The sequence below is a fragment of the Mus caroli genome, unplaced genomic scaffold (assembly GCF_978045245.1).
Source record: "Mus caroli unplaced genomic scaffold, Mus_caroli_1 scaffold_15, whole genome shotgun sequence".
NCBI classification, from domain to species: domain Eukaryota; kingdom Metazoa; phylum Chordata; class Mammalia; order Rodentia; family Muridae; genus Mus; species Mus caroli.
The window spans coordinates 102420742-102445253 of NW_028227270.1; the positions used below are offsets into that span (position 1 = coordinate 102420742).

The 24512-nt window shown below is 39.3% G+C and overlaps 1 protein-coding gene across 2 annotated transcripts in view; it reads right to left on the minus strand.

Annotated features, from left to right (window-relative positions):
• Window positions 1-24512, minus strand: part of Vps41 (VPS41 subunit of HOPS complex) — a 161542-nt gene that overhangs the window by 132114 nt on the left and 4916 nt on the right. Inside the window, exons 1-3 of one of the 2 annotated variants that reach the window (XM_029468461.1) lie at window positions 22762-22931; window positions 21297-21335; window positions 5203-5307 (exon numbers count right to left, since the gene is read on the minus strand). In XM_029468461.1, coding sequence (XP_029324321.1) covers window positions 5203-5307; window positions 21297-21335; window positions 22762-22800 — 183 coding nt within the window. In that variant the 5' untranslated portion in view covers window positions 22801-22931. Of the gene's footprint in view, window positions 1-5202; window positions 5308-21296; window positions 21336-22761; window positions 22932-24512 lie in introns of those variants that run through there. The other variant, XM_021180045.1, reaches the window with a different exon arrangement.

Below are 24512 nucleotides of genomic sequence, written 5' to 3' on the forward strand. Positions count from 1 at the left end.
GAAACTTACAGACTACCTGAAATACGACATGAGATTTTTCTTCCTTTTCATTTCTCTAAGCTTTACTCAAATAGTCCAGAACTCTCTGTATTTCACTGCATGCGAGCATGCTTCATTGCAGCCTATAATGAAATGCTCAAATTCACAGGCACTACTAGGCATTTCAGTCAAGCAGGACAATCTTTAAAAAAAAGTAACCTCACAGAAAGCCAAGATTTGAAGGGATTTATCAAAATAGAATTGCTAAAAATGAAATTTCAATTCAGACACTTAAAATACGAAGCTACATTAAAGAGGAACCACAAGAAGGGGAAGGGGGCTCATTAGGAATTCATCCCCCGCAACGCCTTTCACTCCTGCAAGGTTGCCTTTTTTCAGGAAGAAAAAAGTCCCCTGGGTAAAAAAATCAATACTGGTTAATAAAACATCAGGTGTGCAGACATAACTAGGGATGACGCTGACTCCGCTGCACAGGCCTGCCTGAATGCACCAGGTGCCATGACGATTAGTCATCCAGGGCAGACAGCAGCAAGGCTGGTGCAAACAGGAGGCATGGGCGCTGCAAAAGAAAGGGGAAAGAGGTGATTCTGGTGGGAAATTAGTCTGAATATTTAAAGCAAGCAGCAATGTTTTCCCCAAAGCACGAGAACATTCTAATCAGAACTAGAGGACCCAAGTGGCTGTAATTTTATCTTCAGAGTGATACTGACGATATCTGAATAGGAGATGCCATATAAAATGCAGACCAAAGGCAAGCACTATGCCATTTGACGGCTTTCTGCGGTAAAAGAATGGGTCTTAAAAGCTCACTGCACCCCACGTATCTCACAGTATCGATTCTCCTCATAAATTCTGCATTTAGTTTGTTAGGAAACTAAGGGAGTTTGGATCCTTAAAATGCAATAATAATGTGTCACTCTGCGGCTTCCCTGTAAAGGCCACTTAAAAATAATTACGTTTTATTTTATGAAAAATAGAGGGTATTCTACTCATTTTAATTCTTTTTATCTTTTGTTTTGTTTTAATATGGTTTTTAACCATTTGGAATAGATAGCAAGATATTATTTTGATTTTAAAATTTTGATCTAAAGATATAGTAAATTTGGACCACTTATGAAAAATTCACAGACATTTGTATGGCAAGCTATCTTTTGTTTAGGAAATCATGTAACCATTTAAAATAGTAAATGAATGCTACTGTGCTGTACTATGCAACTAAATGCCATTCCAAATAATGTTTAATAAGCTGGTCATCTTTATTTAATTACTGAAATTATGGATAATTCATATAACTATTTGCTAATGATTTTTGACTAACTTAAAACGCAGCAAAAATGCAAAGTACAAAATTCCCTACAATATGGCAGAATATAAGAACAGAACCTTAAATTTTTATTTTCTTTCTAGCCATTAAAAACCATGAGGTTTTGGGCTCAATGGGTCAAAGTGCTTGCTGCTGAGACAGATGGGTTTAATCCCTAGAATACATGTGGCATAAAAAGAGAACCAATTCCACCAAGTTGTCATCTGACTTCTATACACACACCATAGCTGGCTCATGACTATATATACACATATACTGTCTCACACACCTATACCAACATATACAGTCTATGCATACACCATGGTTCACTCATGCCTATGTGTGTGTGTGTGTGTGTGTGTGTACATATGTATGTATGTGTATATATGTGTGTATATATATATATATATATATATATACATATATATGTGTGTGTGTGTGTATATATATATATATATATATACACATTCATACACATACACATTTCTCTAAGAGTATAGCCTCTGGTAAGATGACCATACACATTCTATACATACACCATGGCTCACTCATGCCTATATATACCCACATACTATTTCACACACATACACAATCAATCAATCAATCAATAAATGGAAGATGGTCAGAGCATAGAAAATAAAAATCTACAGAACGCTTATATGGAACACATGTACTACCCATACTCCTTCCTCCTCCCAAGGCTCATGAGTCATTGCAGAAATGGGGAAGGAAAGAGTGTAAGAGCCAAAGGTAGTGGAAAACTATAAGGAAACATTCTCCTCTGAACACAGCACATCTGAACTTGGTGTTAACAGTATGCACAAAGTCTGTGCAAGCCTAAGCCAGATGAAACCCCATACAGGAGTGGGGGACATAATCAACCCTAACCATGCGGCTGCTGGCAACTGTTAGCTGCTGGGAACAGAGTCCGTTTTCTCTAAGAGTATAGCCTCTGGTAAGATGACCATTCTGCCACATACCCAAGAATATCTGGGAAGCACAATTTGGTCTTTGAAAGGGAAAGAAAGAAAGAAAGAAAGAAAGAAAGAAAGAAAGAAAGAAAGAAAGAAAGAGAGAGAGAGAGAGAGAGAGAGAGAGAGAGGTAAGGGAGGGGAGGGGAGGAGACGAATGAACTAAATTTGATAGGGAAAAGGGAATAGACCTGGGAAGGGAAGAGTTGGAGAAGCACATATACAAGGGAGAATATAATTAAAATACATTTTATGAAATTCTCAGAAAATGATTTTTTTAAATCCTTGAACTACTTGAGTATTAGAATTTGGGTTGCTTTGGGTTTTGTTGTTTTTGTTGTTTTGTTTTGCCTAAAAGTGTGTAAAATCTAGGATGTATGATCATAAATCTAGCTTCAATGTCCTCTTTAATGTTTAATTAAATAACTCTGGTGTGCTTTACCAAGGGTGGACATTTTAGCCTACTAAGTGTACACCTGAACTTCATGGAGGTCAAGTAGAGGGGCTGGGAGCAGGTCCTGGTATCCCCAGGAAAAGGAAGCACGCTACACGTCTGCTCAGCCCTTCTCAAGTGTTTCACAATACTCCGCATACAACTACTAGGACAGCCCTCAGTCACACATGAGGAACCAGGTCCCAGGAACTGATGAGACTTCATTAGAAACACCTACCAAGTGCAGACAGGGACAGAAATAAATACTGAAATGCAGAACCCAGGAGGCATCTGGGATGCAGAGCACATGCCTAGTACACACTGCATTCACTTCCTAGCACTGCAGAAACAAAGCACAAATAAAACTGAAATGCTATCAACCCAATTGGAATCCTCTTAATATAAAATACAAGCCTCAACTGAAAGTCTAAATGTCAGCACTGCAATCCTTCCCAACTCACAGACTCTCTGGCCAATTGTGTACACTGTTAACTAAAGCCCAAACAAGCTTTCCACTTCATGCATCCAGATGGTCATTCAGTAAGCACACAAAAAGAAGTATAATGTACTTAGAACACGAGCAAACACCACATAAAGATTCTGCTACACTGAGGGAAATAGATTCAAGAATAAGCAATTGCAATTCAATTTAAAGACTATGTTTAAAATGGCAGTACCTCAAAGACCCAGGGAAATAAGAAGAGTCGGTGTGATAAACATGGAAGAAAGAATTAGAAAGCAGACACAGATGGGTAGAAAGATCAGAGCAGAAACAACCTGTTCAACAGCATGAAGTTCTACAAGAGACAAGAAATTATAAGCAGCTTTACACAGATGAAAGATCCATCTAATGCATGCCCAAGAGAAAAGGCAGGTGGTACAGGTAGAAAGACTAACTAATGAAGAGCACCGTTTAATTACACACGGATGGAAGCTGGGAAGTGGAGGAAAGCAGGGTGGACAAATCCAAATCATTAAGACTTTAGGAATCAGCAAGTTTCAAGGGACAAGTCCACAAGTTCAGATCACAGTCTCTGGAGGTCCACTCCAGCAAAAGGGCTAGGAAGAGAACAAAGGTGAAAGAAAACAGACTAGATCACGGTATGTGCAACAGTTTCAGGAAGAAATGATGAGTGTCAACTACTAGAAGCTCAGGAGGAGAAGACTCTAGCACATAAGCTGGTGGCAGAATAGGACAAACATTGCTACCACAGTCCCATGCCCACAGCAAAGATTAGTGAGAGAGTAGCTCAATTACACATGGCAGGCAAGATCCTGGAGTGCCTTACATGCCACACTGAAGACCTCAGCCTAATTATACAAGGGTCTGCAAACTTCAGTATTTTCAACACAACACACTGCAACCAAGAGGCAGAAGAGTCTAGACAGAAAAATAAGAACAGTCCCCCATTTACCAAGTGCAGGATAAGGAAGACTGGTGGGTTCAAGATAATTAGCAGTTTCACAGGACAGAAAACAAGAAGAATAGAGATTGGGACTCCATAGTCAGGAATGACGTTTGTATGAAAATGAACATCAAAATTTGAAGACCGTATGCAGAGGCCAAAGTTCATCAAGTTCCAGTTACTAAAATTATCCATAGCATGTACCGTAGCAGTGGGAGATCCAGCATTGTGGTTTGAATAAGAATACTCCCAACCTCCGAATTCATAGGCTCATATTCAGTCACCCAGAAGTAGCACTATTTGAAAGGATTGGAAGGATTGGGAGATGTAGCCTTGTTTGTGAAAGTGTGTCAATGGGGATGGGCTTGAGGGTTTCAAAAGCCCAGGCCAGGACAGGCTCTATCTCTCTGCTTGGGAATGAGGATGTAGCTCTAAGCTACTTCTCCAGTATCACTCCTTCTTGCCACTATACTCTTTGCCGTGATAATAATGAACTAAGCCTCTGAAACTGGAAGCCAGTCCCCAATTAAATGCTTTGTTTTACAAGAGTTGCCTTGGTCACGGTACCTCTTCACACAATAGATTATGGTGACTAAGACAACTATAAGGAAGTGAAGTTCAATGGAAGTGAACTTGAAGAACTGCCAGGTTAATCTTCATCAGTGAAGAAGAGCAGAGTTAGCTAGGGCTAAGCAACCATGGCGTGACAGCCAAAGTAGGCAGGGAACTCACAGCAGGGGATTTATGGTAAAAACAAGAGTAGGCATTATCATTAAAGTATTGAGTGAATATAGGGATATGTTTATAAAGGAACATAATCTGGAGCAAAGGGTATTAGGTGGGAGGCCAGCTGCAGAAATGAAACAACAGAGCATAAATCCAAAGGATACATCAGAGGTAGGGATCTGCCAGGTTTGGAAGGTCTAAGGCTCACTCCCAGGCTCACAGAGAAGAAGAGAACAATGGATAAAAGCACTATTATAATATAAGCAGTTTGGCTTTAAGAATAGACAAATGGTGTGACCCAATACCTTTGCCATAGCAACAACAGATGTTAGGCATCTGCAGTACTCTTAAAGTCCTCATTACCTTGTCATGGACCGTCATACAGCTTGCTGCATCCTTCTGAAGAATCTCTGTCACCCCATTGGAAAGCCTTTCATACTTCAGTTTGGGTTCCTCTTCACTTTCTTCCTGCATGAAAAACAAAGGAACAGTGGAACTACTGTGGCTCTGTTTTGAATGATTCAAAATACACTTCTCAAGGTAGAACAAGAGATAGTCCTTTCATTCATTGTTAAAAACTACAACTACAAATATAACTTAATATTCCTGTTTCTTTTTGCCAATTACACATATAATTTCACTGATAAAATAAATTCAAAAGTTGAAAACATAGATATTTGAACTTACTGTTGTATTGTAAATAACTGTATATTCAACCTTACTGTGTGTAGTAGGTACCTAGGATTTTCTCTATCCACATAGTTAATGAATAAAATTGGTAATCAGTATTGATAATAACCACAAATCAATAAATCCAGGATGCCTATAAAAGTTAACAGTCCTCCACAGCTAGAATTCTTGTAAAACACAATAATAACTGGCCCAGCATCATATGCCCAGTAATGCAATTAGTGCCACTAACAACTTGGGAGTAGTCAACAGCTAATGTGATTGGATGTCAGACTCAATCAATATGAGGAAACCCACGCCTGGTACAGTAAACCTATCCAAGACCCTGTGCCTGGAGAGGAGAGCCTACTACTACAATTTATTAATTTGATATACTTTCCAACTACCTTTTAAATACTTGATATCCACAGCTAAGTGCAGCTCTGACCCACCCACCTCAGAGAAGCTCCTTTTCACACCAGGTACAGTATTTCTACAGAAAACCACAACCAGTCAAAGTGCAGAGAATAAGCAACTGCTAAGTGCCCATGTAACCCTACCCCCAAGGCTCTAGAAATATCTTAGGAAATGATACAGGAAATGTTAAGACCTAGAAGACTAGACGTAAGCAATATAGTCTCGTCTGGACATGGCATGGATATGGTACCCAGGAACTCTCAGCAATACAGATGCCTGTAAAAGACCACACCAGTTACCATTCCAGCATGAATGGAGGACAGCTCATGAGGACTCAGGCCTGGTTGGAAGAAATACAAGCAGCTGATAGCAATTGACAGGGATAGTCAGTGCTCTTCAAGGGCAAGCTGTCTAATAAATTCATGCCCAAGAAGTCAGCCCTATGCCCATGTACTATGAACAATACTAATTGGACTCAATTGGTTTTATACATACATACATACATACATACATACACACACACATACACACACACACACACACACACGAATGAAGAGAACATGAATTTGAGAAGTGAATGGGAAAAGGAGTGGGAGCAGGGAAAAAGGAAGGATATGATGAAAATTCATATGCTCATGAACAGAATTCTAAGAAAAGAAGGCATGAGCCTCATGCAATGGCTGGCAAGATGAAAAAATTGGCTTTGGTGGGAAAATCATCTCCTTACTCATGGGCTTTTTCCTGAACTGCCTGAGCACCTCAAAATTATTCAGTTTCTCCCACGATGAATGACTCTGAGAACGAGGTAAAGCCTTATGCTCAAAGTATGCACACTTCATTTTTCTTCAATATTCTAATTGTATGGGTCAGCCATGATTCAGTATGGGAGCAGAGGACACAGGATGTAAATACCAGAGTGTGCGAAATGGGAGGATGGGGCACCATGTGGCTACAAGAATATTAATATTTAAAAGAAGCATTTCATGAACACTAGTGAGCATTCTTAGTAAGCTGCCAGCTGTTGAGTTCCACCAAAGATGGTGCACACACTTTTAATTTTCCATGACTAAGAACTAAGAGCAAGAAAATACACAGTATTCCATCGGAATATGAAAAGATACTTTACAATAATCAATCCAGACTGAAGAAGTTGCAACATCCCCAAACTGATCTATTTTAACATGTAATGTGACATAGCTAATTAAACAAGTATTTAAAAATATGCAGGGAAGAGTACAATACCAATAAACCCTCTGCATCCCCCAGGAAGAAAAAGATGCTGTAAAGGAAACATGAGATGCCCCACAGGTAAGCTGTGTATTCTGAGGTAAACGTGTTAAATAAGATGCCACATGTTGCTCAGGTGTGGACATCAAATGTGCACTCAATGTGAAAGTTAATTCTGGCCTCCCGACTATTTTGCATAAAAGCACTCATCCACAGACCATTAGATAAGCTTACTGTAAATAAGGTTTGGCTGCCTTATTTATAAGTGAAAACTAAGTAATTTCTCTCACATAAATATATGAAAATAAATACATTTACAACACAGTTCAGTGAAGCATTCCCACAAGATTTCAAAAGCCATAAATAGAGTGAAAACGCAGTATTAGGCCCTTTCCGTCCCATTTCACGCCTTCCTGACAGCTATCCTTTATGTTTAGTTAAAAGCAAGCTAAAGGTGAATTTAAAGGTTTTTATTTTTTGCCTCCTTGTCAGAAGAAAGAAAATAGGAAATGATTCAGAACTACAATTCAGAGGTTATTCTGCTATTGAAGAATCTATATTACATTTTAAATAAAAAAATTCAATCACAAGGATTTAATATCTAGTTTCACTTTAATTTTGGAAAAAAATTTAAACAGAAAAAAAAACCTTTGTGCAGCTTGAACTTTCATGGTAAATAACTCTGTGCTAATAAAAAGAAAATCAATAATTTTGTTAAATTTTAATAATCCTACAAACCTACAAATAAAACCATCAACAGTCTGGAGTTGAGATGACAGTTAACTGTGTTACTATGACAACCTGGTGGAACAGAACACGCACTGACTTGCAGCTAAGTGAAGATATGAATAGAGTGACATTTACCCATACAAGAAAAGTTTGCAGCTTTCCTTCAAAAGGAATCAATTTCTCAATAAACACAGATTGGTACTAAATGTATAGCACTTTTAATTAAAGACAGATCCTTAAACCATCCTATGAAATTCTAGTACACTATCATAAAATAAATGTCATTTCAGGGCCATTTTTACTGAATTTTGAACTTAACAGGAGAAAATCACTTTAGAAAATAACAAATTAAGGGGTTCTCTGTCAAAAGTGCTAGGCAGCCCTTCTTTGGTCATTGTGTCCTGGGAGTATGACTCTCCTGGGGACGTTCAGGGCCCCTCATCAGACCTGTGGACCCACACCGCATTGACTGCATTCTTCTCATCATTAAAAACCCATGGATAAGAAAACATTTTAGTCTAGTTAATGAATTCTACACGTCCATCCTATATTAATTTTGTCAATATTTTTGTTTTGCATGTTAATACATTTTATACAGCTCACCACTGTTACATTCCAAATAAAGACTTGAATTTCACCTACAGAGAAAAAGAAAAATGTAAGCTGGGCTTGGTGGTGCAGCCTATAATCCCAGCGACTCAGGAGCTGACTGAGGGATACTGCAGACTTGAGGCTTACCTGACTACATGAGTTCAAGACCAACAATGTTAACTTAGCAAGATCCTCTCAAAATAAAAACACCTACTAAGTGCGGGGACATCAACCATTAATTACATTTTCTATTAGTACTATCTATTCAGAAATTACATTTTTATTTATGAATACCACCTCTTTATTAAATTCAACTTTAACAGTAGTAACCAAAATTGACGTTAAATATACTTAAGAGGAGGGCGCTCACATAAAGCCCAAACTAAGGTAGTAAAAGCATCTCTGAGCAAACCCTACTCAGCAACCCTCAATCGCTCTGTGCAGATGGCCTTCCTTCCCGGCACAGCTGCCCTTCCGAGACATCTCCGCTAACCATTAGAAAAGGTAATCAGATGAGCGGTTTACCCAGTTTCCTGTCCTCAGCTACACCTGACGAGGGGCAAATCCTTTTAATAAATGCCCAGTGTTTAAAACTGGATACACTAGAAAAGCAGTAACATCCTCAGAGTTTCTCAGTGTTAAAAGAAAAAAAAAAAAAAACTGCTCTCACACAGCTTGAATTTCCACAGTAAAAACCAAGTGTTAATAAAAAGCAAATCAATAATCAACCATGGATAGGAAAGTTTAAAATAGAGGTTTGCTTCCTCTAGGACATTCTGTCTAGAACTCTAATTACCTTGAGGAAAACTGAAATACTCAAAATTGTACTCATTCTTACAAGTTCAATATAAAAAATAACTATCAAAATCCAATATCAGAACATTTAAATTTCAGAATGTTTGCATTTTAAATTTCTCCCATTACCAATAGCTCACTCTACATAAAATCCATGAAAAAGCTAATATTTCTGATCAATTATAATTTGTTAAAGGAAATGAAGAACATATACAAATAAGGAAATTATTAAAAGCATTATTGAAATTAATATCAATCAAAACACAATTTGAAACTCAAAACCAGAAAGAAATATTTGAAGGAATAGATCTATCTACCTCCACAGAGTATTATAAACAAAGTCAGCAGAAACAAATGAAAATCAGACATTACTAGACATACACATTTACCTGAAACCGTTATCTTTACATGTGTGCTCCCAACACAGGACTCCTTCAAATTTAGTACAGGGATATTAAAAATGTGCACTACCCTTCAGAGAAGGAGAGGGGACTTAGGGTAAGGAAAGGGATTTATGAAGAGACCCAGCAAGTAAAGGTCAAAGTCAGTCACTCCAGCCCTTCCCCAAAGTGCACCAAAGGAACAGGGCCGCCTGAGTGGGCACTGTTAAATACTGTGTGCTATACTTCTTTTACAGAGCAGCATTTTATTTATTCAAAAGATAAGAAGGAGTATATCATAGTGCCTTCTACAGTGCCAAAATATAGCAAAAAACTACATAATGACGATGAAAGAGTAATTTCTGATTCTCATTGATAATATAAGGTATTACAGCTGCCTCAATGACCACACTTCTCAAGAAAGCGACATGAAGATAACAGACACCGCCTATAATAAAACCATGGTGGTCAAAGCTTCTTGCATATCTTTCTATCAGCTGCTGACAGATAATGTTAAATTTTCATCTTATAAGGAATATTGCTGATATGAAAAAGTCATTTAAAAAAGACTAAAATTTGGAACTGGTGAACTAACATGGATGGTCAGGTCTGCCTTTTCAAATGTATAGAAAAGTCTCCATGACTCTTGGTATCTACACATTATTTTTAAAAACATAAAGCACTAACTGATACATAACTTGCAATCAGATGATTCTGTTGTCCCGTAAGTGCCTGAAGTCACTGTGGCCAAACTCTTGGGCATGTGAAGAGAAGGCATTCTTGGCTTCCAGTGAGGAGTCAGCGTTGGGGTGAAATAACCTACACGGAACAAGACACTCCTGGAAACCAAAAATTACTCAATTAAATAGCCCATGGTGCCAAAGTTAGATACCAGCTTAGTAAGTTTCTCCTGATAAAATATGTTGTTGACATTAGCACCACTCACAGGACGCATTCTCCTTGTGCTTCTTAGCTGAAATGCATCAGAAAATACCTTGCATGATGCAGATTTTTGTCTAGAAATATATGCATATTTGGTGAGGGAAAAACTGAAGAACACACATCAAATAGTAAGCTCCCTCGAGCTTCATATCCTTCATCTGTGGGATGCAGGTGATAACTTGATTTGTGTCACATTAAAGTGGGGGAAGGGAATCACTGCTCTGATACCTGGCCAATACACTCTAAAACAAATAAACATTGCATTTGTTATAAAATAAATTCTATTTTATGCTATTTTTATAAAAATAAAAATAAATGCCACAGTTCAGTATTGTATAAACCACATCAACTAAATTGAAATCCCTGTGTTTTGGAGCCTCTCTCCTCCCTCAAATACTCTAACTAAAAAAGGGAGAAGAAGTTGAGCCTGTAATAATTGAGGAGCACTGTGTAAGATGCATAAGTCAGGCGATCTTCATAAACCCCGCTCTCTCCTTTGCCCTGTAGTATCAGAATTTCATGTTCAATTCAAGGGGAAAAAAAATATAAGGTGAAGGTTCCCATGCCCTAAGCCACATACCATAAACAGGATCAACTCTCATCATTTATTTTATATTGGGAAAGTGATAAGAATATATAGAAGAGGGGGAAAATGAGAAAAGCAAATAAGCTTTTCATTTCCTCCCAGCCATATGGAATAACCGCCCAATCTTCAAGATATGCCATTCGGATGGACAATTTCCGCCTCTAAAGCCAACATAACCCTCTTTTCCTTTCTTCCCAATATCCTCTGGTGATCACAAGATCCTTAGAAGCAGGGTTTATGCCTTTTCATTGTTCTGAACTTCACCTAACAAAACTGTGGGTACCCAATAAAGGCCAGTCAAAACAAACATCTGTATTAGCTGCAGGCCCAAGTTCAGTAGGCAGCCTCTCTAAGGTATCCCCAATTAGCTCTGCACACTCCAAATCAGAGATTAGAAACCAGAGCAACTGCAGACATCACCGAAACGATAGAGGGGGTGGGTGTTACTCTTAGATACAGAGAGTAGGGCAGAGGCTCCAAAGTAGAGAGAAGAAAGTCACTATTTTAGTAGAGACTTACTATTTCTCAGACATGCCTAACTGAATATTTTTTTTAATGTATAGAACATCTTATAGTCAGCCCCACCAAAACTTCTTACAATGAAACCATTTCTACACCCATAAACAGTTAACAATAACATTAAAATAAAAGACTTTTCTCTATTTTGGAGCCTCTTCATCCCCTCTCAGTATCTAAAAGTAATCACACCGTCTAGGGTTTCTATGACGCTTGCAGTGGCTTTGGTGTCTAGGCTCTCATTTAGAGTGTGGAGATCTCATTAGCAGAGTTCATCCCAGGGATGCCCACCTTTTTCTATGGTTTACCCCAAAGAACATATCCCAAGGATTCAGAAAAGTCATGGGCCCAAATTCGGTAAATGAAGCACATTTTCAAGGAAGTATTCAACTAACAGGGAAGAAATCCAGGAGCTACAGTTAACAGCAGCCCCTGAGAATTAAAGGCTTGCAGTTGCTTTGGTTGCCAGTCTCTGAGTTGGAGTGTGGAGAGCTAATTGGGAATGCTTTAGAGAAGCTGCCCACTGAACTTGGGTCTGCTGCCACTACAGATGTTTGTTCTGACTGGCCTTTATTGGGTACCCGCACACCTGTTAGGTGAAGTGTAGATCCTGAGAACTAAAGAAAACAGTCTTCACTACTATCATTTAAAATAGAAGCTGAGGAAAAAGCAGAGGTTGGAGAGAAAGTAAGAGTTGTCCAAGAGCCTACTCAAATCCATAACCAAGCAGCCATCTCCTCTGTCGGCTGTGCCCTACACAATCTATATATACTGAGCAAGTATCTTAAAACCTGAGTTACCCCACTTTTAAAGGGATGGTAAATATGTATTCAGGAAATTTTTGTAAACATTAAATGCAAAAACGTTACACAAAGTAAAGTATTTTGTAATATCCAATGAATGTTGGTTTTTAAAACTATTGTCAATAATGTGTGGAATGCCCCAAGTTTAAACTGCAGAGCTCACATCCTCTCTTGGAATTCAGCATCTTAGTACACTGCCAGAACATACTATCGAATGACCAGAAGTGCTTGGACTCTAACTACTTCTTTGCTCTAGACTACTTATAACAATGCCTGACTTCAGCTCAGGATGCAGTTCTGCCAGCTAGCAGGCTCAGGTCCTGAGGTTTGGTTCTGAGCATCAGTGAGGAAAAACAAAAGTTTCAAACACTTTGAAACATAGTTATGAGTCTGGCCAATGGGAAAAGGAGAGGAGGGATTGCTGAGCCTACAGATTATCCTGGATCCTCTCCTAAAAGCTTATCACAAAGCAAAACACCCCAGTGCCTTGGCGCTGAAAATGATGACAACAGACTAACATCTCAAGCTCTCTCAGAGGCTGTCCTCCCCCAATCTCTCCCTTATACTGTACGGGAGATCAGTTTAGTCGACCTGGAGGCACCAGTCACACTGTGAAGTAAAGAAATACGACAGCACAGGTGAGTGGGAATCTCTATATTTATAAACAAAACATCTCCCTGGGGTGAAAAGATGCCTCATAGCATTCTTAGTCTGCAGACAGAGGCTTTAAACCTCTGCAAGGCAGATTTGACCCCAACTGTGAATGAAAGGATTAATTAAACAACTTGAGAAGAGTCATTAAAAAGATACATGCATCTTTACAACCGTTTCCCATGATATCCCAGGATAACCAGTTAAATACCATGTGTTTCCAGTATGCTTTCCCTTGCCTGGAAGTATTTTACTCCCCAAACTATAAAATAAGCCACAATGAAGAACTGCAAGGACAAGGTCATCCAACCAAATTAGGTAATGCATTAGATTCCTATCCCTACTATAAACTGACCACAAATACTGCTCCTTAAAACAATCCACATGTCTTACAATTCAGTAGTAGGAAGTCCACAGCAATGACCATGGGCAGGATTCTTCTAGAGGCAAGAGGGGAAAAGCTTTTTCTTGCCTTTCCTAGGTTCTGAAAGATGCTCAAATTCCCCAGCTTCAAAAGGAGGCAGACTCCTTTACATAAATACACCATGCCACATCAAACCAATAATATAGCATAGCACACAACACAGACCGCACTGCACTATATACCACACTACACCACAGACCACAACACACCATATACCACTCACTACGCCACACACCACACCACACTACAGCACACCACACCACACTGTCTTCTGGTCTCCTGTTCTACCTATAAAGACCCTTATGATCACAGTGATTCCTGCCCACGGGCTTCAAGGAATTTCTGTATCACAAAGCCAGCTGATTGGCAACCTTATCTCCTCCGTGTTCTGTAATAGGTCATATTCACAAGGTCTGCACGAAAGGATAGGGAGATATCTTTGGGGAAATACTCTTTGTTACTAGACTGACACTAACAATCAGATGGGTGAAATTAGTAGGCTAGATAGCTACATGAGCAGCGTGAAGACTAAAGCTAGACAGGTCTCATGTGCTTCTTCAACGACTGCCACTTTGAGGATGCAGTCCAAGAATCAAATAATTCTCATTCTGACTCAGGGGCTGGAGGGGTTGGGGCAGTCACTGTTTCTGGTTGACACAGGGGGCTCTCAAGGCCCTAGCTTTACCCTCTCCAAAAGAAGGACACATGATCACCATATCAGAAAAAGCATCACTAACAGGGAAATGTTACAATCCACCGGTCAGGCTGCTCCACATTCCCCTCAGTCAGAATCACTTCTTTAACTGAAAAGAATTTCTAGACAATATATGCCGACCAGTTCCCCCTGCCCCAACTCCTCCCAGATCTTCCCCACCCATCATGGTTTTTAAAATCTATATTCATTATCTGACATATCCTAGTAAGTATTCTTTTTATTGTCTACTTTCCTAGTCAAACACTAGTGCACTATAGCATCCTAGTATTCAATAAATATTTGAGTAATCAAGGTGTCAATCTTGAACTGTCTGAAATAATTTTCCTTCTAAGCAATGAAATTATAAATTTCATTCAGAGGTCTATCATGCCATATTTATCTTTTTCATCTATAACAAATGACAGAAATCTAGAGTAAAAACCTTACATCCAGAAAGTTCTACAAGTTTCTAAAGGGATGATATTTATAATATTTGCTTCCAGGGGAATATTTATCCATGCCTGAATGATGCAATAATCAGCAGAGCCTGTTAATATTAATAGCTCCTTAAATAAAAGAACAGGTTTGAAATCCAAGGGTTACCTAGAAAAACGGGACACTGTAACCCTGTGCTCTTTTCTCCATAGCAATCAATTTCAGAACAGGGTAATTACCATTTTAGCTACTAGTTGCTAGAAACCTGTTGATTAAAATTAATATGTGTAAGAAAATCAATTTAATTTTCAATAAATGATTCACAATCTAACTACCAGGTGAGATAAATAATTTTGTATGGTGCATTTTCTGATTTAAAAATAACTTCTCCTGATTTCTCATAATGACTGGGTTTTCATGTCAACAAAACTGAAAGGGAACTCTCCACGTGGCTGAAATCCACAGAAGTTGGCTTTATTTTAAGATTAATTTTTCACTCAACATATTATTTTAAATAGCTTCAGCTGTCAATTCATTTTGACTTTAATGTTAAATATTAAATATTTAATATATTTAACTTATTAAAGGTACTCATGGCCTCTAAACTGTGAAAAAACTAAGCCACCTTAAAGTCATCATGTTTAGAAAGTATGTTTTTAGTAACAGTAGCAAAAAGCTATAAACACAGAGATGACAGGGATTAGCCATTCTGTTATCACACATCTAGGCCAGGAGCTGAGGTGCAAAACGTGTTCCTGAATCTTTGCCTTGGTTTAATACACTACAGGCAAACTTAGTCAAATCAAGCTCTTGAGCTGCTCGTCTGAATCACACAAGCCCAACAGAGCCCTCACTCACAGAAAGCAGACCTCGATGTTTCAGCTGACATGTGCTTGCATGCCCTCTTAATACTGACGTGTTGGTTTTTAACAAACATTTTTGATCGATAAAATTTTATTCCTGGCTCTTAATCACCTAGTATAAGTCCAAATCACATCAACAATACTACCCTTGGCAAACACTTTTTATTTGATTTCACTCTTCAAAATTAATAAAAATCAAAGACAAAAGAAGAGTGTTCTTTTCTCAGATATACATTAAAATAAGAGCTTACTGAGGGATGAGAGCAACACTTTTAGTGTGTACATGATGATATAAGGATAGGGTTATAAAATACAGTTAGGAATTATACTACTGAAAGAAGCAGTAGTATATTCTCCTCTAGGGTCCATGACTTACTTCACCAGACATGAGTAGTTGGCTAGGTTTACTGTACCGGCATAAATCTATCCTACTGTGATGGTTTGTATATGCTCAGCCCAGGCAGTGGTACTATTAGAGTATGTAGCCCTGATGGAGTAGGTATAGGGCTCTATTGGAGTAGGTTGGCCTTGTTAGAGTAGGTATGTGACTGTGGGTGTGAGCTTCAAGGCCCTCAACCTAGCTGCCTAGAAGCTGGTATTCTGCTAGCAGCCAGATGAAGATGTAGATCTCTCAGCTCTGCCTGTACCATGTCTGCCTGGACGCTGCCATGCTCCCACCTAATGGACTGAACTTCTGAACCTGTAAGCCAGCCCTAATTAAATAAGACTTGCATTGGTCACAGTGTCTGTTCACAGCAGTAAAACCCTAACTAAGACAGAAGTTGGTACCAGGGACTAGAGTATTGCTGTGGTAGGCCTGACCATGCTTTTGTTCAGAAGAATGTGGACTTTGGAACTTTGGATTTGTAAAGCCATGGAATGTTTTAAATAGGGATTAATGGACTATCCTAGTAAGCATATGAAAGAATTCGTTGCTGATCTTGATTTGAACTGTGCAGACGTGGCCCAAGGGATTCAGTGGAGAAGAATGTGGCCTGGAGACTGTTTTTGTGCTATTTTGGTGAAGAATGTGGCTGCTTTTTGCCCTTGTCTGAAGAGTCTACCTGAGGCTAAGGTAAAGAGATTTATATTAATTATATTGACAAAGGATGAATCAAAAAAGCCAACACAGACTTTGCTCTCTGGTTAAGTCTCATGAAGAGCGTTTTGAATAAGCATAGCAAGCTTAGAAAGGAAAACTAAAAAATATATGGTTCAAGTATTAAAGGGGCACCAGAGCTGAATCCTACCTTCTAGGAGATTTAAGGATTTAAGGATTTTGGGGGCAAGACCCCATCCAGCTAGTTAGATCCAGGCGTGGTGGTACAAATCTTTAATTCCAAAAGACAAAGACAAACGGATCTCTGAATGCAAGGCCAGCCTGGGACAAAGCAGATTCTAGGTGAAGAAAAATTTAAATCCAGGCATGGTGGTATACTCCCAGAATTACAGGAGACAGCCATGCAGATCTCAAGGTTAATCTACAGAGCAAATTCCAGGAAAGCCAAGCTTAGGCAGAGAGGGAGTTGAAAAACATAAAGCTGGTAATAGAATAAGGGGTGGAGGTGAGGGTATGTTCCAGACCCAGCAAGTAGCAGAACAGATTTGGCCATGTGGCTCTGGTTTTAGAGTAAAAAATAGAAGGGACTACTGGGACAATTGATCCTGCTTAGCTGGAGCTAAGAAATTAGCAGTGATTAAAGAAGAGACCAGCATCACTGAGGTGAAATCTTCTGGGAAATGTTTTCTGAGAGCACAAAGAAGCTGTGTTCCAGAGATAACCAAGGTTGTCCCTCGTGTTACAGCTGTACTTGGTAATGTGTAAGAGTTACCCAGGTGGTACTGGTTTTGAAGGCATGAAGAGGTCATGAAGAACAGCTGAGGCTTGGGACTCTGAGAGGCCATAAAAGGTCACTGGTAAAAGTGCAGCCTCAGTTGCAGTTGATGGCCCAGGACTGAAGGGGTCATGCAAAGGATTTGAGGCTTGGCACCATGAAGAGAGCTTATGAGAAGCTACTACTGGTGAGGCCTAGTTGCAGTGGAAGACCCCAGCATATTAGAGATGCCAGTACTATGGGATGATCACCAAGAACTGCAGCAGCAGTGAAGTGGATCAACCTGAGTTTAGAGTGCTACAGAGGGCAGAGCTGCAGAAATGATGCCAGCCCTTTGAAGGAGCCCAGATCATGTGTGGATCCCAGATATTGAAACAAGAAGCTGTAACACTAAAGTTGCCTTGGAGACTCCAAGATGTCTGAGATGCCAGACCTGTGGGCTATCTGCTAAAGAAAGCTACTAACAGGGATTGGAACCAGCCCAGTAGAAAGAAGTTGTTGCAGTCAACAACGATGAAAAAGGAGCTGGAGATCTGAAGACTGCCTTGAAATCAGACATGGAGATGCAGAGTTTGGAGTCTGCCCAGCTTGCTTTGGGGATTACAGTTAAGTGATTGGCTGAATCTCAGAAGAGACTTTGAACTTTGGACTTTTAACATTGTTGAGATTGCTATAGACTATGGGGACTTTTGAAGTTGAACTAAATGTATTTTGCATTATACTATGTTTAAGTATGGCCCCCATAGACTCATGCTTGAACAAGCCTATAGGGAGTGGAATGTGATGATTTGTATACGCTCAGCCCAGGGAGTAGCACTATCAGAAGGTGTAGCACTGTTAAAGTAGGTGTAACCCTGTTGGAGTAGATGTTACTGTGGGTGTGGGCTTTAAAACTCTCACCCTAGCTGCCTGGAAATCAGTATTCTGCTAATAGCCTTCAGATGAAAATCTAGAACTCTCACCTCTGCCTGTACCATGCCTGCCTGAACGCTGCCATTCGTCCACCTTGATGATAATGGACTGAACCTCTGAACCTATAAGCCAGCCCCATTTAAATGTTGTCCTTTAAAAGACTTGCACTGGTCATGGTGTCTGTTCACAGTAGTAAAACCCTAACTAAGACACCTACTGAACAGGCTAACTAGATGGCTGATAGTATAAATTCCTACTGAGCCCTTGATACTATCTTGTTCTCTGGTGCACTGTCCAATCCTAAGTGATCACCCCTAAACACATATACATACAAGCAATGCTTTAAAAAATGGACTCTGTAGATTGTACTTATTTGTATGTACACATAACAATAATATATGTAACAACAGTAATTAAAGAAGAGGTCATGAATTTGAAGGTTTGTGGGGGACACAGGAGGGACTGGGGAAGGATAAGTGTGGGAAAATAATATAGATGTAGTACTCATGTGTGAACTTCTCAAAAAAGTCAAGAAAATAAGACCTTGAGGTAAATATGACTAACATAAGATCCCATTTAACGTGGACTCTCTGGGAATAATAGGAAGTTCTGGCAACTTGTTCCAATACACAGTTGAAAACTATTATTTTGTAAGTAATAATTATTTGCCAAAAATGGAAGTTTTGAACCCCTGAATACAAAAATGAAAATGTAAAGCAAATGCCTGTCTTCCAAAGGGCAAGGGTTACAAAAACTGATAAGAATAAGAGAAGAAGGGCTGGAGAGATGGCTCAGCGGTTAAGAGCACTGACTGCTCTTAAGAAGGTTCTGAGTTCAAATCCCAGCAACCACACAGTGGCCCACAACCATCTGTAATGGAATCTGATGCCCTCTTCTGGTGTGTCTGAAGACAGCAACAGTGTACTCACATACATAAAATAAATAATTCTTTAAAAAAAAAAAAGAGTAAGAGAAGAAAAGTGGAACGGGATGAAGGAAGATTCATCAGCCTACTCAGTGATGTCGTAAAACACTATTCCTGGGATGGACAGTGGTTCAAACTGCATAAAGACAACCGCAAAGATGTCTCCCACGGCTGGACTGCAGCCTGAAGCTTGACTTGTCCAACAACAAACTCATTCAATAGGTAACATCTCAGCAAGCAAAGCTGCCTTTTGTTTATGTTAAACAGCTTGCGTTTCTTGGGATAGCAACAGCAGAGGCTCCTAGGAAGGCTGGAGGACCTGGGGGACTACGAGGATTCTGAGTGCTGTGGATGCACGGCTATGTACTTTCCAGAGCTCTGTAGATGGACAGCTGTGAACTTCCTTGACCAAGCTGCCTTGTCGCAAAAGGAGGAGTCAAGTCTCCCAATCATTCACAGGACTCAAGTACACTTTACATCTCTACTTTGACTCTTCCCTTTAGGACCAACTTCTAAAGAATGCCTTCCCTTCTTGCTGAGAAGCAGCAGCATCCAGCATGGCCACCTCTGGGCCCAGTCTATCTTAAGTGCAGTCCTTGAGATCCCTTGACATCTATTCTATCCTTTGTCAATATTTTCCCATGCACAAAGGCTAAATAAAAGTCACTGGCTTTCAGGTGACTGTTGCTAGTCTCCTTGCATCTCTCAGCTCTGGCACCAACCCAGAGTTGGATCTTCTGGTTTCATGGTGTGTATTATCCCCTATTTTCTGGCTCTCCTGGAGGGCTTATTCTATGCTTTGCTTACTCTCCTTGTTAATCCATTTAGTATCCTGAGGATATCTGAAAAGATTTAGATCTAAGTAAGTGGCTTTCAACATCCTCTTCACCTGTGAGATAAAATTCTAGCAAGCGCTGCCTAATTCTGCTCCAATGATTCTGGGCATTCAGAGTTCTAACCTTAGATTGCCAAGCAAAACAATGGTAATCTGGACTGTTCTTCATACACGATCAGAAGTTAACAGATATCTTTTCCTGTTTATGAGCAAATTCAGAAATGTGGCACCTAGGGTCTCATGGCACTAAAAACGCTACAGTGAAATGTTAAGAGCCAGGACTAGAAAATGCTGTAATATATATTTTGTTGTCTGGAGATTTTAAACCCATTATTTCATAAGAAAAGCAAAATCCATATAAGAATATGCAATATATATCAACCAAAGATGAAGAAATTATCACAGATACTGTCACACTGGTAGAAATTTCTTGCAGGGTGACAAGATACATTTTCATTTGCCTTCCCTAAATGAAATATTAAAAGAAAACATTTCACCTGTAAGTCCATCCACACAATTTGTATACTAATTAATTTACATTATGCTCAGCCTATTTCTTATGCAAAGTTTTATAAAGGAGTATTTCAAAGCAGTGACAATTTTAAAAGAATGATTATAATCTTTAACAAAACTCCCTAGTAGTTTCCTTTTTAGATAAATGAGCTATAACTTCACTGACTTAAGAAATATTATAGACAGGAGTAGTGAGCATAGGGTGTATGATCATTCACATTCGTGAAGAAGAAAATGAACAAGCTTTGGGACCGAGGTGTGGCTCTAGCGTGAGACACATGCCTAGAAAATGTAAGGAGTTGGGAAGAATCTTCAGAATTACAGGAGAAAACATATATACTGTAAAACCATAATGCAAAAACTGTGAAAACAAGTAGACTTCAATGGGTGGGGACTGGTTTCTACAACTTTACATCAGTCTTCCCAGGATGTACAGCTGCAGGTGAAGACACCATTCAAGACAACAGACAGAGGTCCACGGAGTAGGGGCTATAGACTGTGCCTCACAAGATGAAGAGAAACAGCTTGCTTGTTTCTCTCTTGATGTTTAAACCAACCATTTAATGTTTTAAAGACAACTGGCATGCTATTCCTTAGGATCTGTTTTACAGCCCTGCTTTTCTAATCTTTCAGCCCCTGAGAATGCCAGACTTTGTTGCCAAGCAAGCCTAAGACAGCATCAAGGTGAATGACAAACTTGCATGCTCCATCTTACCTCTGACTCATCTGTAGATTCTTCAAGAGACTCGGTTTCCTGCAAGCACAGAGGAGAGAGTCAGAAAAGAAAACACATCTGCAGTAGGAAAGTCACCGTACCCCGCCAGCTTTTCTGGAAAAGTCATCTGCAAGTGCACTGCAGAGGGTTCAGAGGGTTGTACATGGTCGGCTTAAATACTCCTCTTACAACTTCACACCTGGCTGGCCTGGAACAGGGGAGCGGTGGGGAGGGAGGGAGGACAATGACAAAGGACACTAGGGTATGACACTAATGGAAATCCATCTGGCAAAACTTCCCTGATAGTACAGGGGGAAAAGAAACAACAACATGAAATGAACCAGTTTTTATACTGAAATCTCTTATATTAATGAGCCAGAATCACTGTTTGCTAAAAGTCTGGGGAGGGATTGGTGGGATGGGATGGGTGTGGCCAGTTTGTGTTTGTTTGTTGAAACAGGTTCTCACACTTTCCAGGCTGGCCTTGAACACTATGTAGCTCACAAAGACCTTGAATTTCTAATCCTCTTCCTCTCTATCCTATGTGCTGGTAATTCAAGGCACCAAGTCTGGTTTTATCTACTGCTGGAGATTGAACTCAAGGATCTGTAAATGCTAGGCCAAAACTCTACACCTAAGCCACATCCCCAACTCTAGAACAATTCTTATCAAAAAGAATCTCCCTCCAGTGGTACTCATCAGACACGATATAAACCCTTTAATAAACCAGTAACTCTAAGACAGATTCCTCCACTTACAACAGTTCCCTTCCTGCTGTACAATGAATCTTGCTGCTCTGGAGGAAACAAAGCAAAAAGAGAAAAAATGGACTTGATCCTGCTAATCTCTCACCTGTCCGCTGAAAGGAAGAATCTGCTGATGTCGTGCACCCTCAAAGAGGTCAGCAAAATGAAGATTTACTTAACGTACTTATAGATATCAATAGCAATAAAAAGTTCCAGCTAATATGCTGACACCGAATGTAAGCGTTTTACAATCCATGAGATAAACAAAGAGAACAACAAAAGAAGTGGGTAGCAACATTCTAGACTGAACATTTTAAAGAGAGTCAGATGCATATTCTACTCAATTCAAGACAGATACCAGCATAAATGTAAATTTGATGGTCAAAAACTCCTTTATTTTGTATGTCAAAAAAACAATAAAAACTTGGGAGAAGGCATATAACTCCTAGAGGAAGCTTAAGTTTAAGTCTTACGGAAAATATAGCCCTTGTCCTTGAAGATCATGTAAAATATTGAGATGTTACTTTCAAGATGTTTACTGGGCATGTGTCCTTAACATGAGTAAAGCATAAAATCTTTTCTGAGTAGTTGCACAGATTGTTTTATTCAACGTGACTCAGAATCTTAGAACTCTCATTAGTTTTGAAGGTGCAACCCTCCAAAACAACTGTTTACCTTATATCTGCAACCCACACAAAAAAGAAAAAATCTAAACTAACCTTCCTATTATTGGCCACTGGTTGTCCAGTTAATGGCATGCATCCCTCCTGCTCTTCCAAGCCATTTCTCTTCCTCGGCACTAGCTATTCAGGTCCTGGTTTTGGTCTTTTTACCGCCTTCCTCTATTTCTTCTACACACACATTCCACTTTTACAATGAAGTCAGAATTCTAACAGAATAGAGAGCAGAAATAATTCAAGTAAGCAGCACCCACTTCCCATAAATACCCACCTAAGCAAACACGCTGGGGAAGGAAGGGCCTGCTGCTTATAATGAGGCTGAAAGAAACTACGTCTCGACATGTAAAAGAACAAGAGCAACTCAAAATGGATGAAATACCCATTTAAGCCACAAAATCCTGAAGCTCCACATAGAAACCTTACTTGACTTTGGCCTTGGCATTGATTTCTTGGCTATCACACACACAAAAAAAAAAGACTCTGAGACTTCAGATGTACAAATAAATAAATGGCACTGCATTAAACTAAAATCTTCTGCATCTCAAAGCAAATAATATACAAAGGCAGCTTATATGTTGGGAAAAACAATCTGTTGGATATACATCACAAAGGTCTAACTTTCCAAGCTTGCAAAGAATTCACACAACTCAACAGCAAAAAACAAGCAAAACAAAACAAAACATATAACCTAATTAAAAACAGACCCTAAATAGAATTTCTTCAAAGAAGACATTAAAAAGTGGACAAAAGGTACATGAAAGGTTCTCACAATCTCTAATCATAAAAATGCTAATCAAAAACACCCTTATCACTTCGGATAAGTGGAGGATAGCTTTTACTAGAAAGACAAAGATGAGGCGAACTGTAAAGGTCCTGATTATCCTTGTATGTGCAACAGTAAAGAGGGAAATGTCCTATGCAAACATGATAGAGCAATGATTTCTAAACACAGGGGTGTACAGAAGTGAGTTAATATGGGTCAAAGGACACAAAGTGTCAGACATGTAGGAATAAGTGTTCTAAGGAGCTCAGGTATAAAGTAAAGGCCATAGCTGCTAAAGGCATACTCCATGAATTGTAAAGATTTTTGCCAGAGAGATTATAGTTATAGAAGAAATGGACAATTCCAAGAGGGTTAGGTATCTTCATGTTTCACTATGGTAACCAAATACATATATACATATCCACATATACATACACATTTTATAATATCACACTGTGTACATTAAACACTCAGTAGAAATTGATTTTATAGTTACTATTCTGACTTCATTACTAACCATCTATTATATGCCACTCATAACACTAAGTGTTTTACTGTCCGTGTGTCTCTGATACAGCATTTGATCATCTCTAACCTCTTAGGCAGGTACAGAGACTGAATTTAGTGGTTTCTAAACTGTTTCTGATCCCTGAGATCCTTGAATATTAAATAGCACTAGCAAAGCGAGGCTGTGACACCCATGCCAAAAACCTCTGTCTAGATTCTGATTTTCCACATTTCAAGTGTTAAAAACATATCCCATACCTAGAGTGCTAAAAGCATGTTTGGTTACTCTTCCAGGAAAATTACACTGAACCTAAGAACATTTTTCTAATATAGAATCCACTCAAATACACATATGTGGTAAATGGAGGAGTGTCCACTCATGTGCCTCATTAGAACAATGTAAATTATCAACCAACAGAGCTGGTCCAGATCTTACAATCCAATGTCACACTTCTCCGCATCAGAAAGCATGCAGTGCCAGAACCTGAGGCCTCAAGGCTTGCAGATCTCAGGGATGACT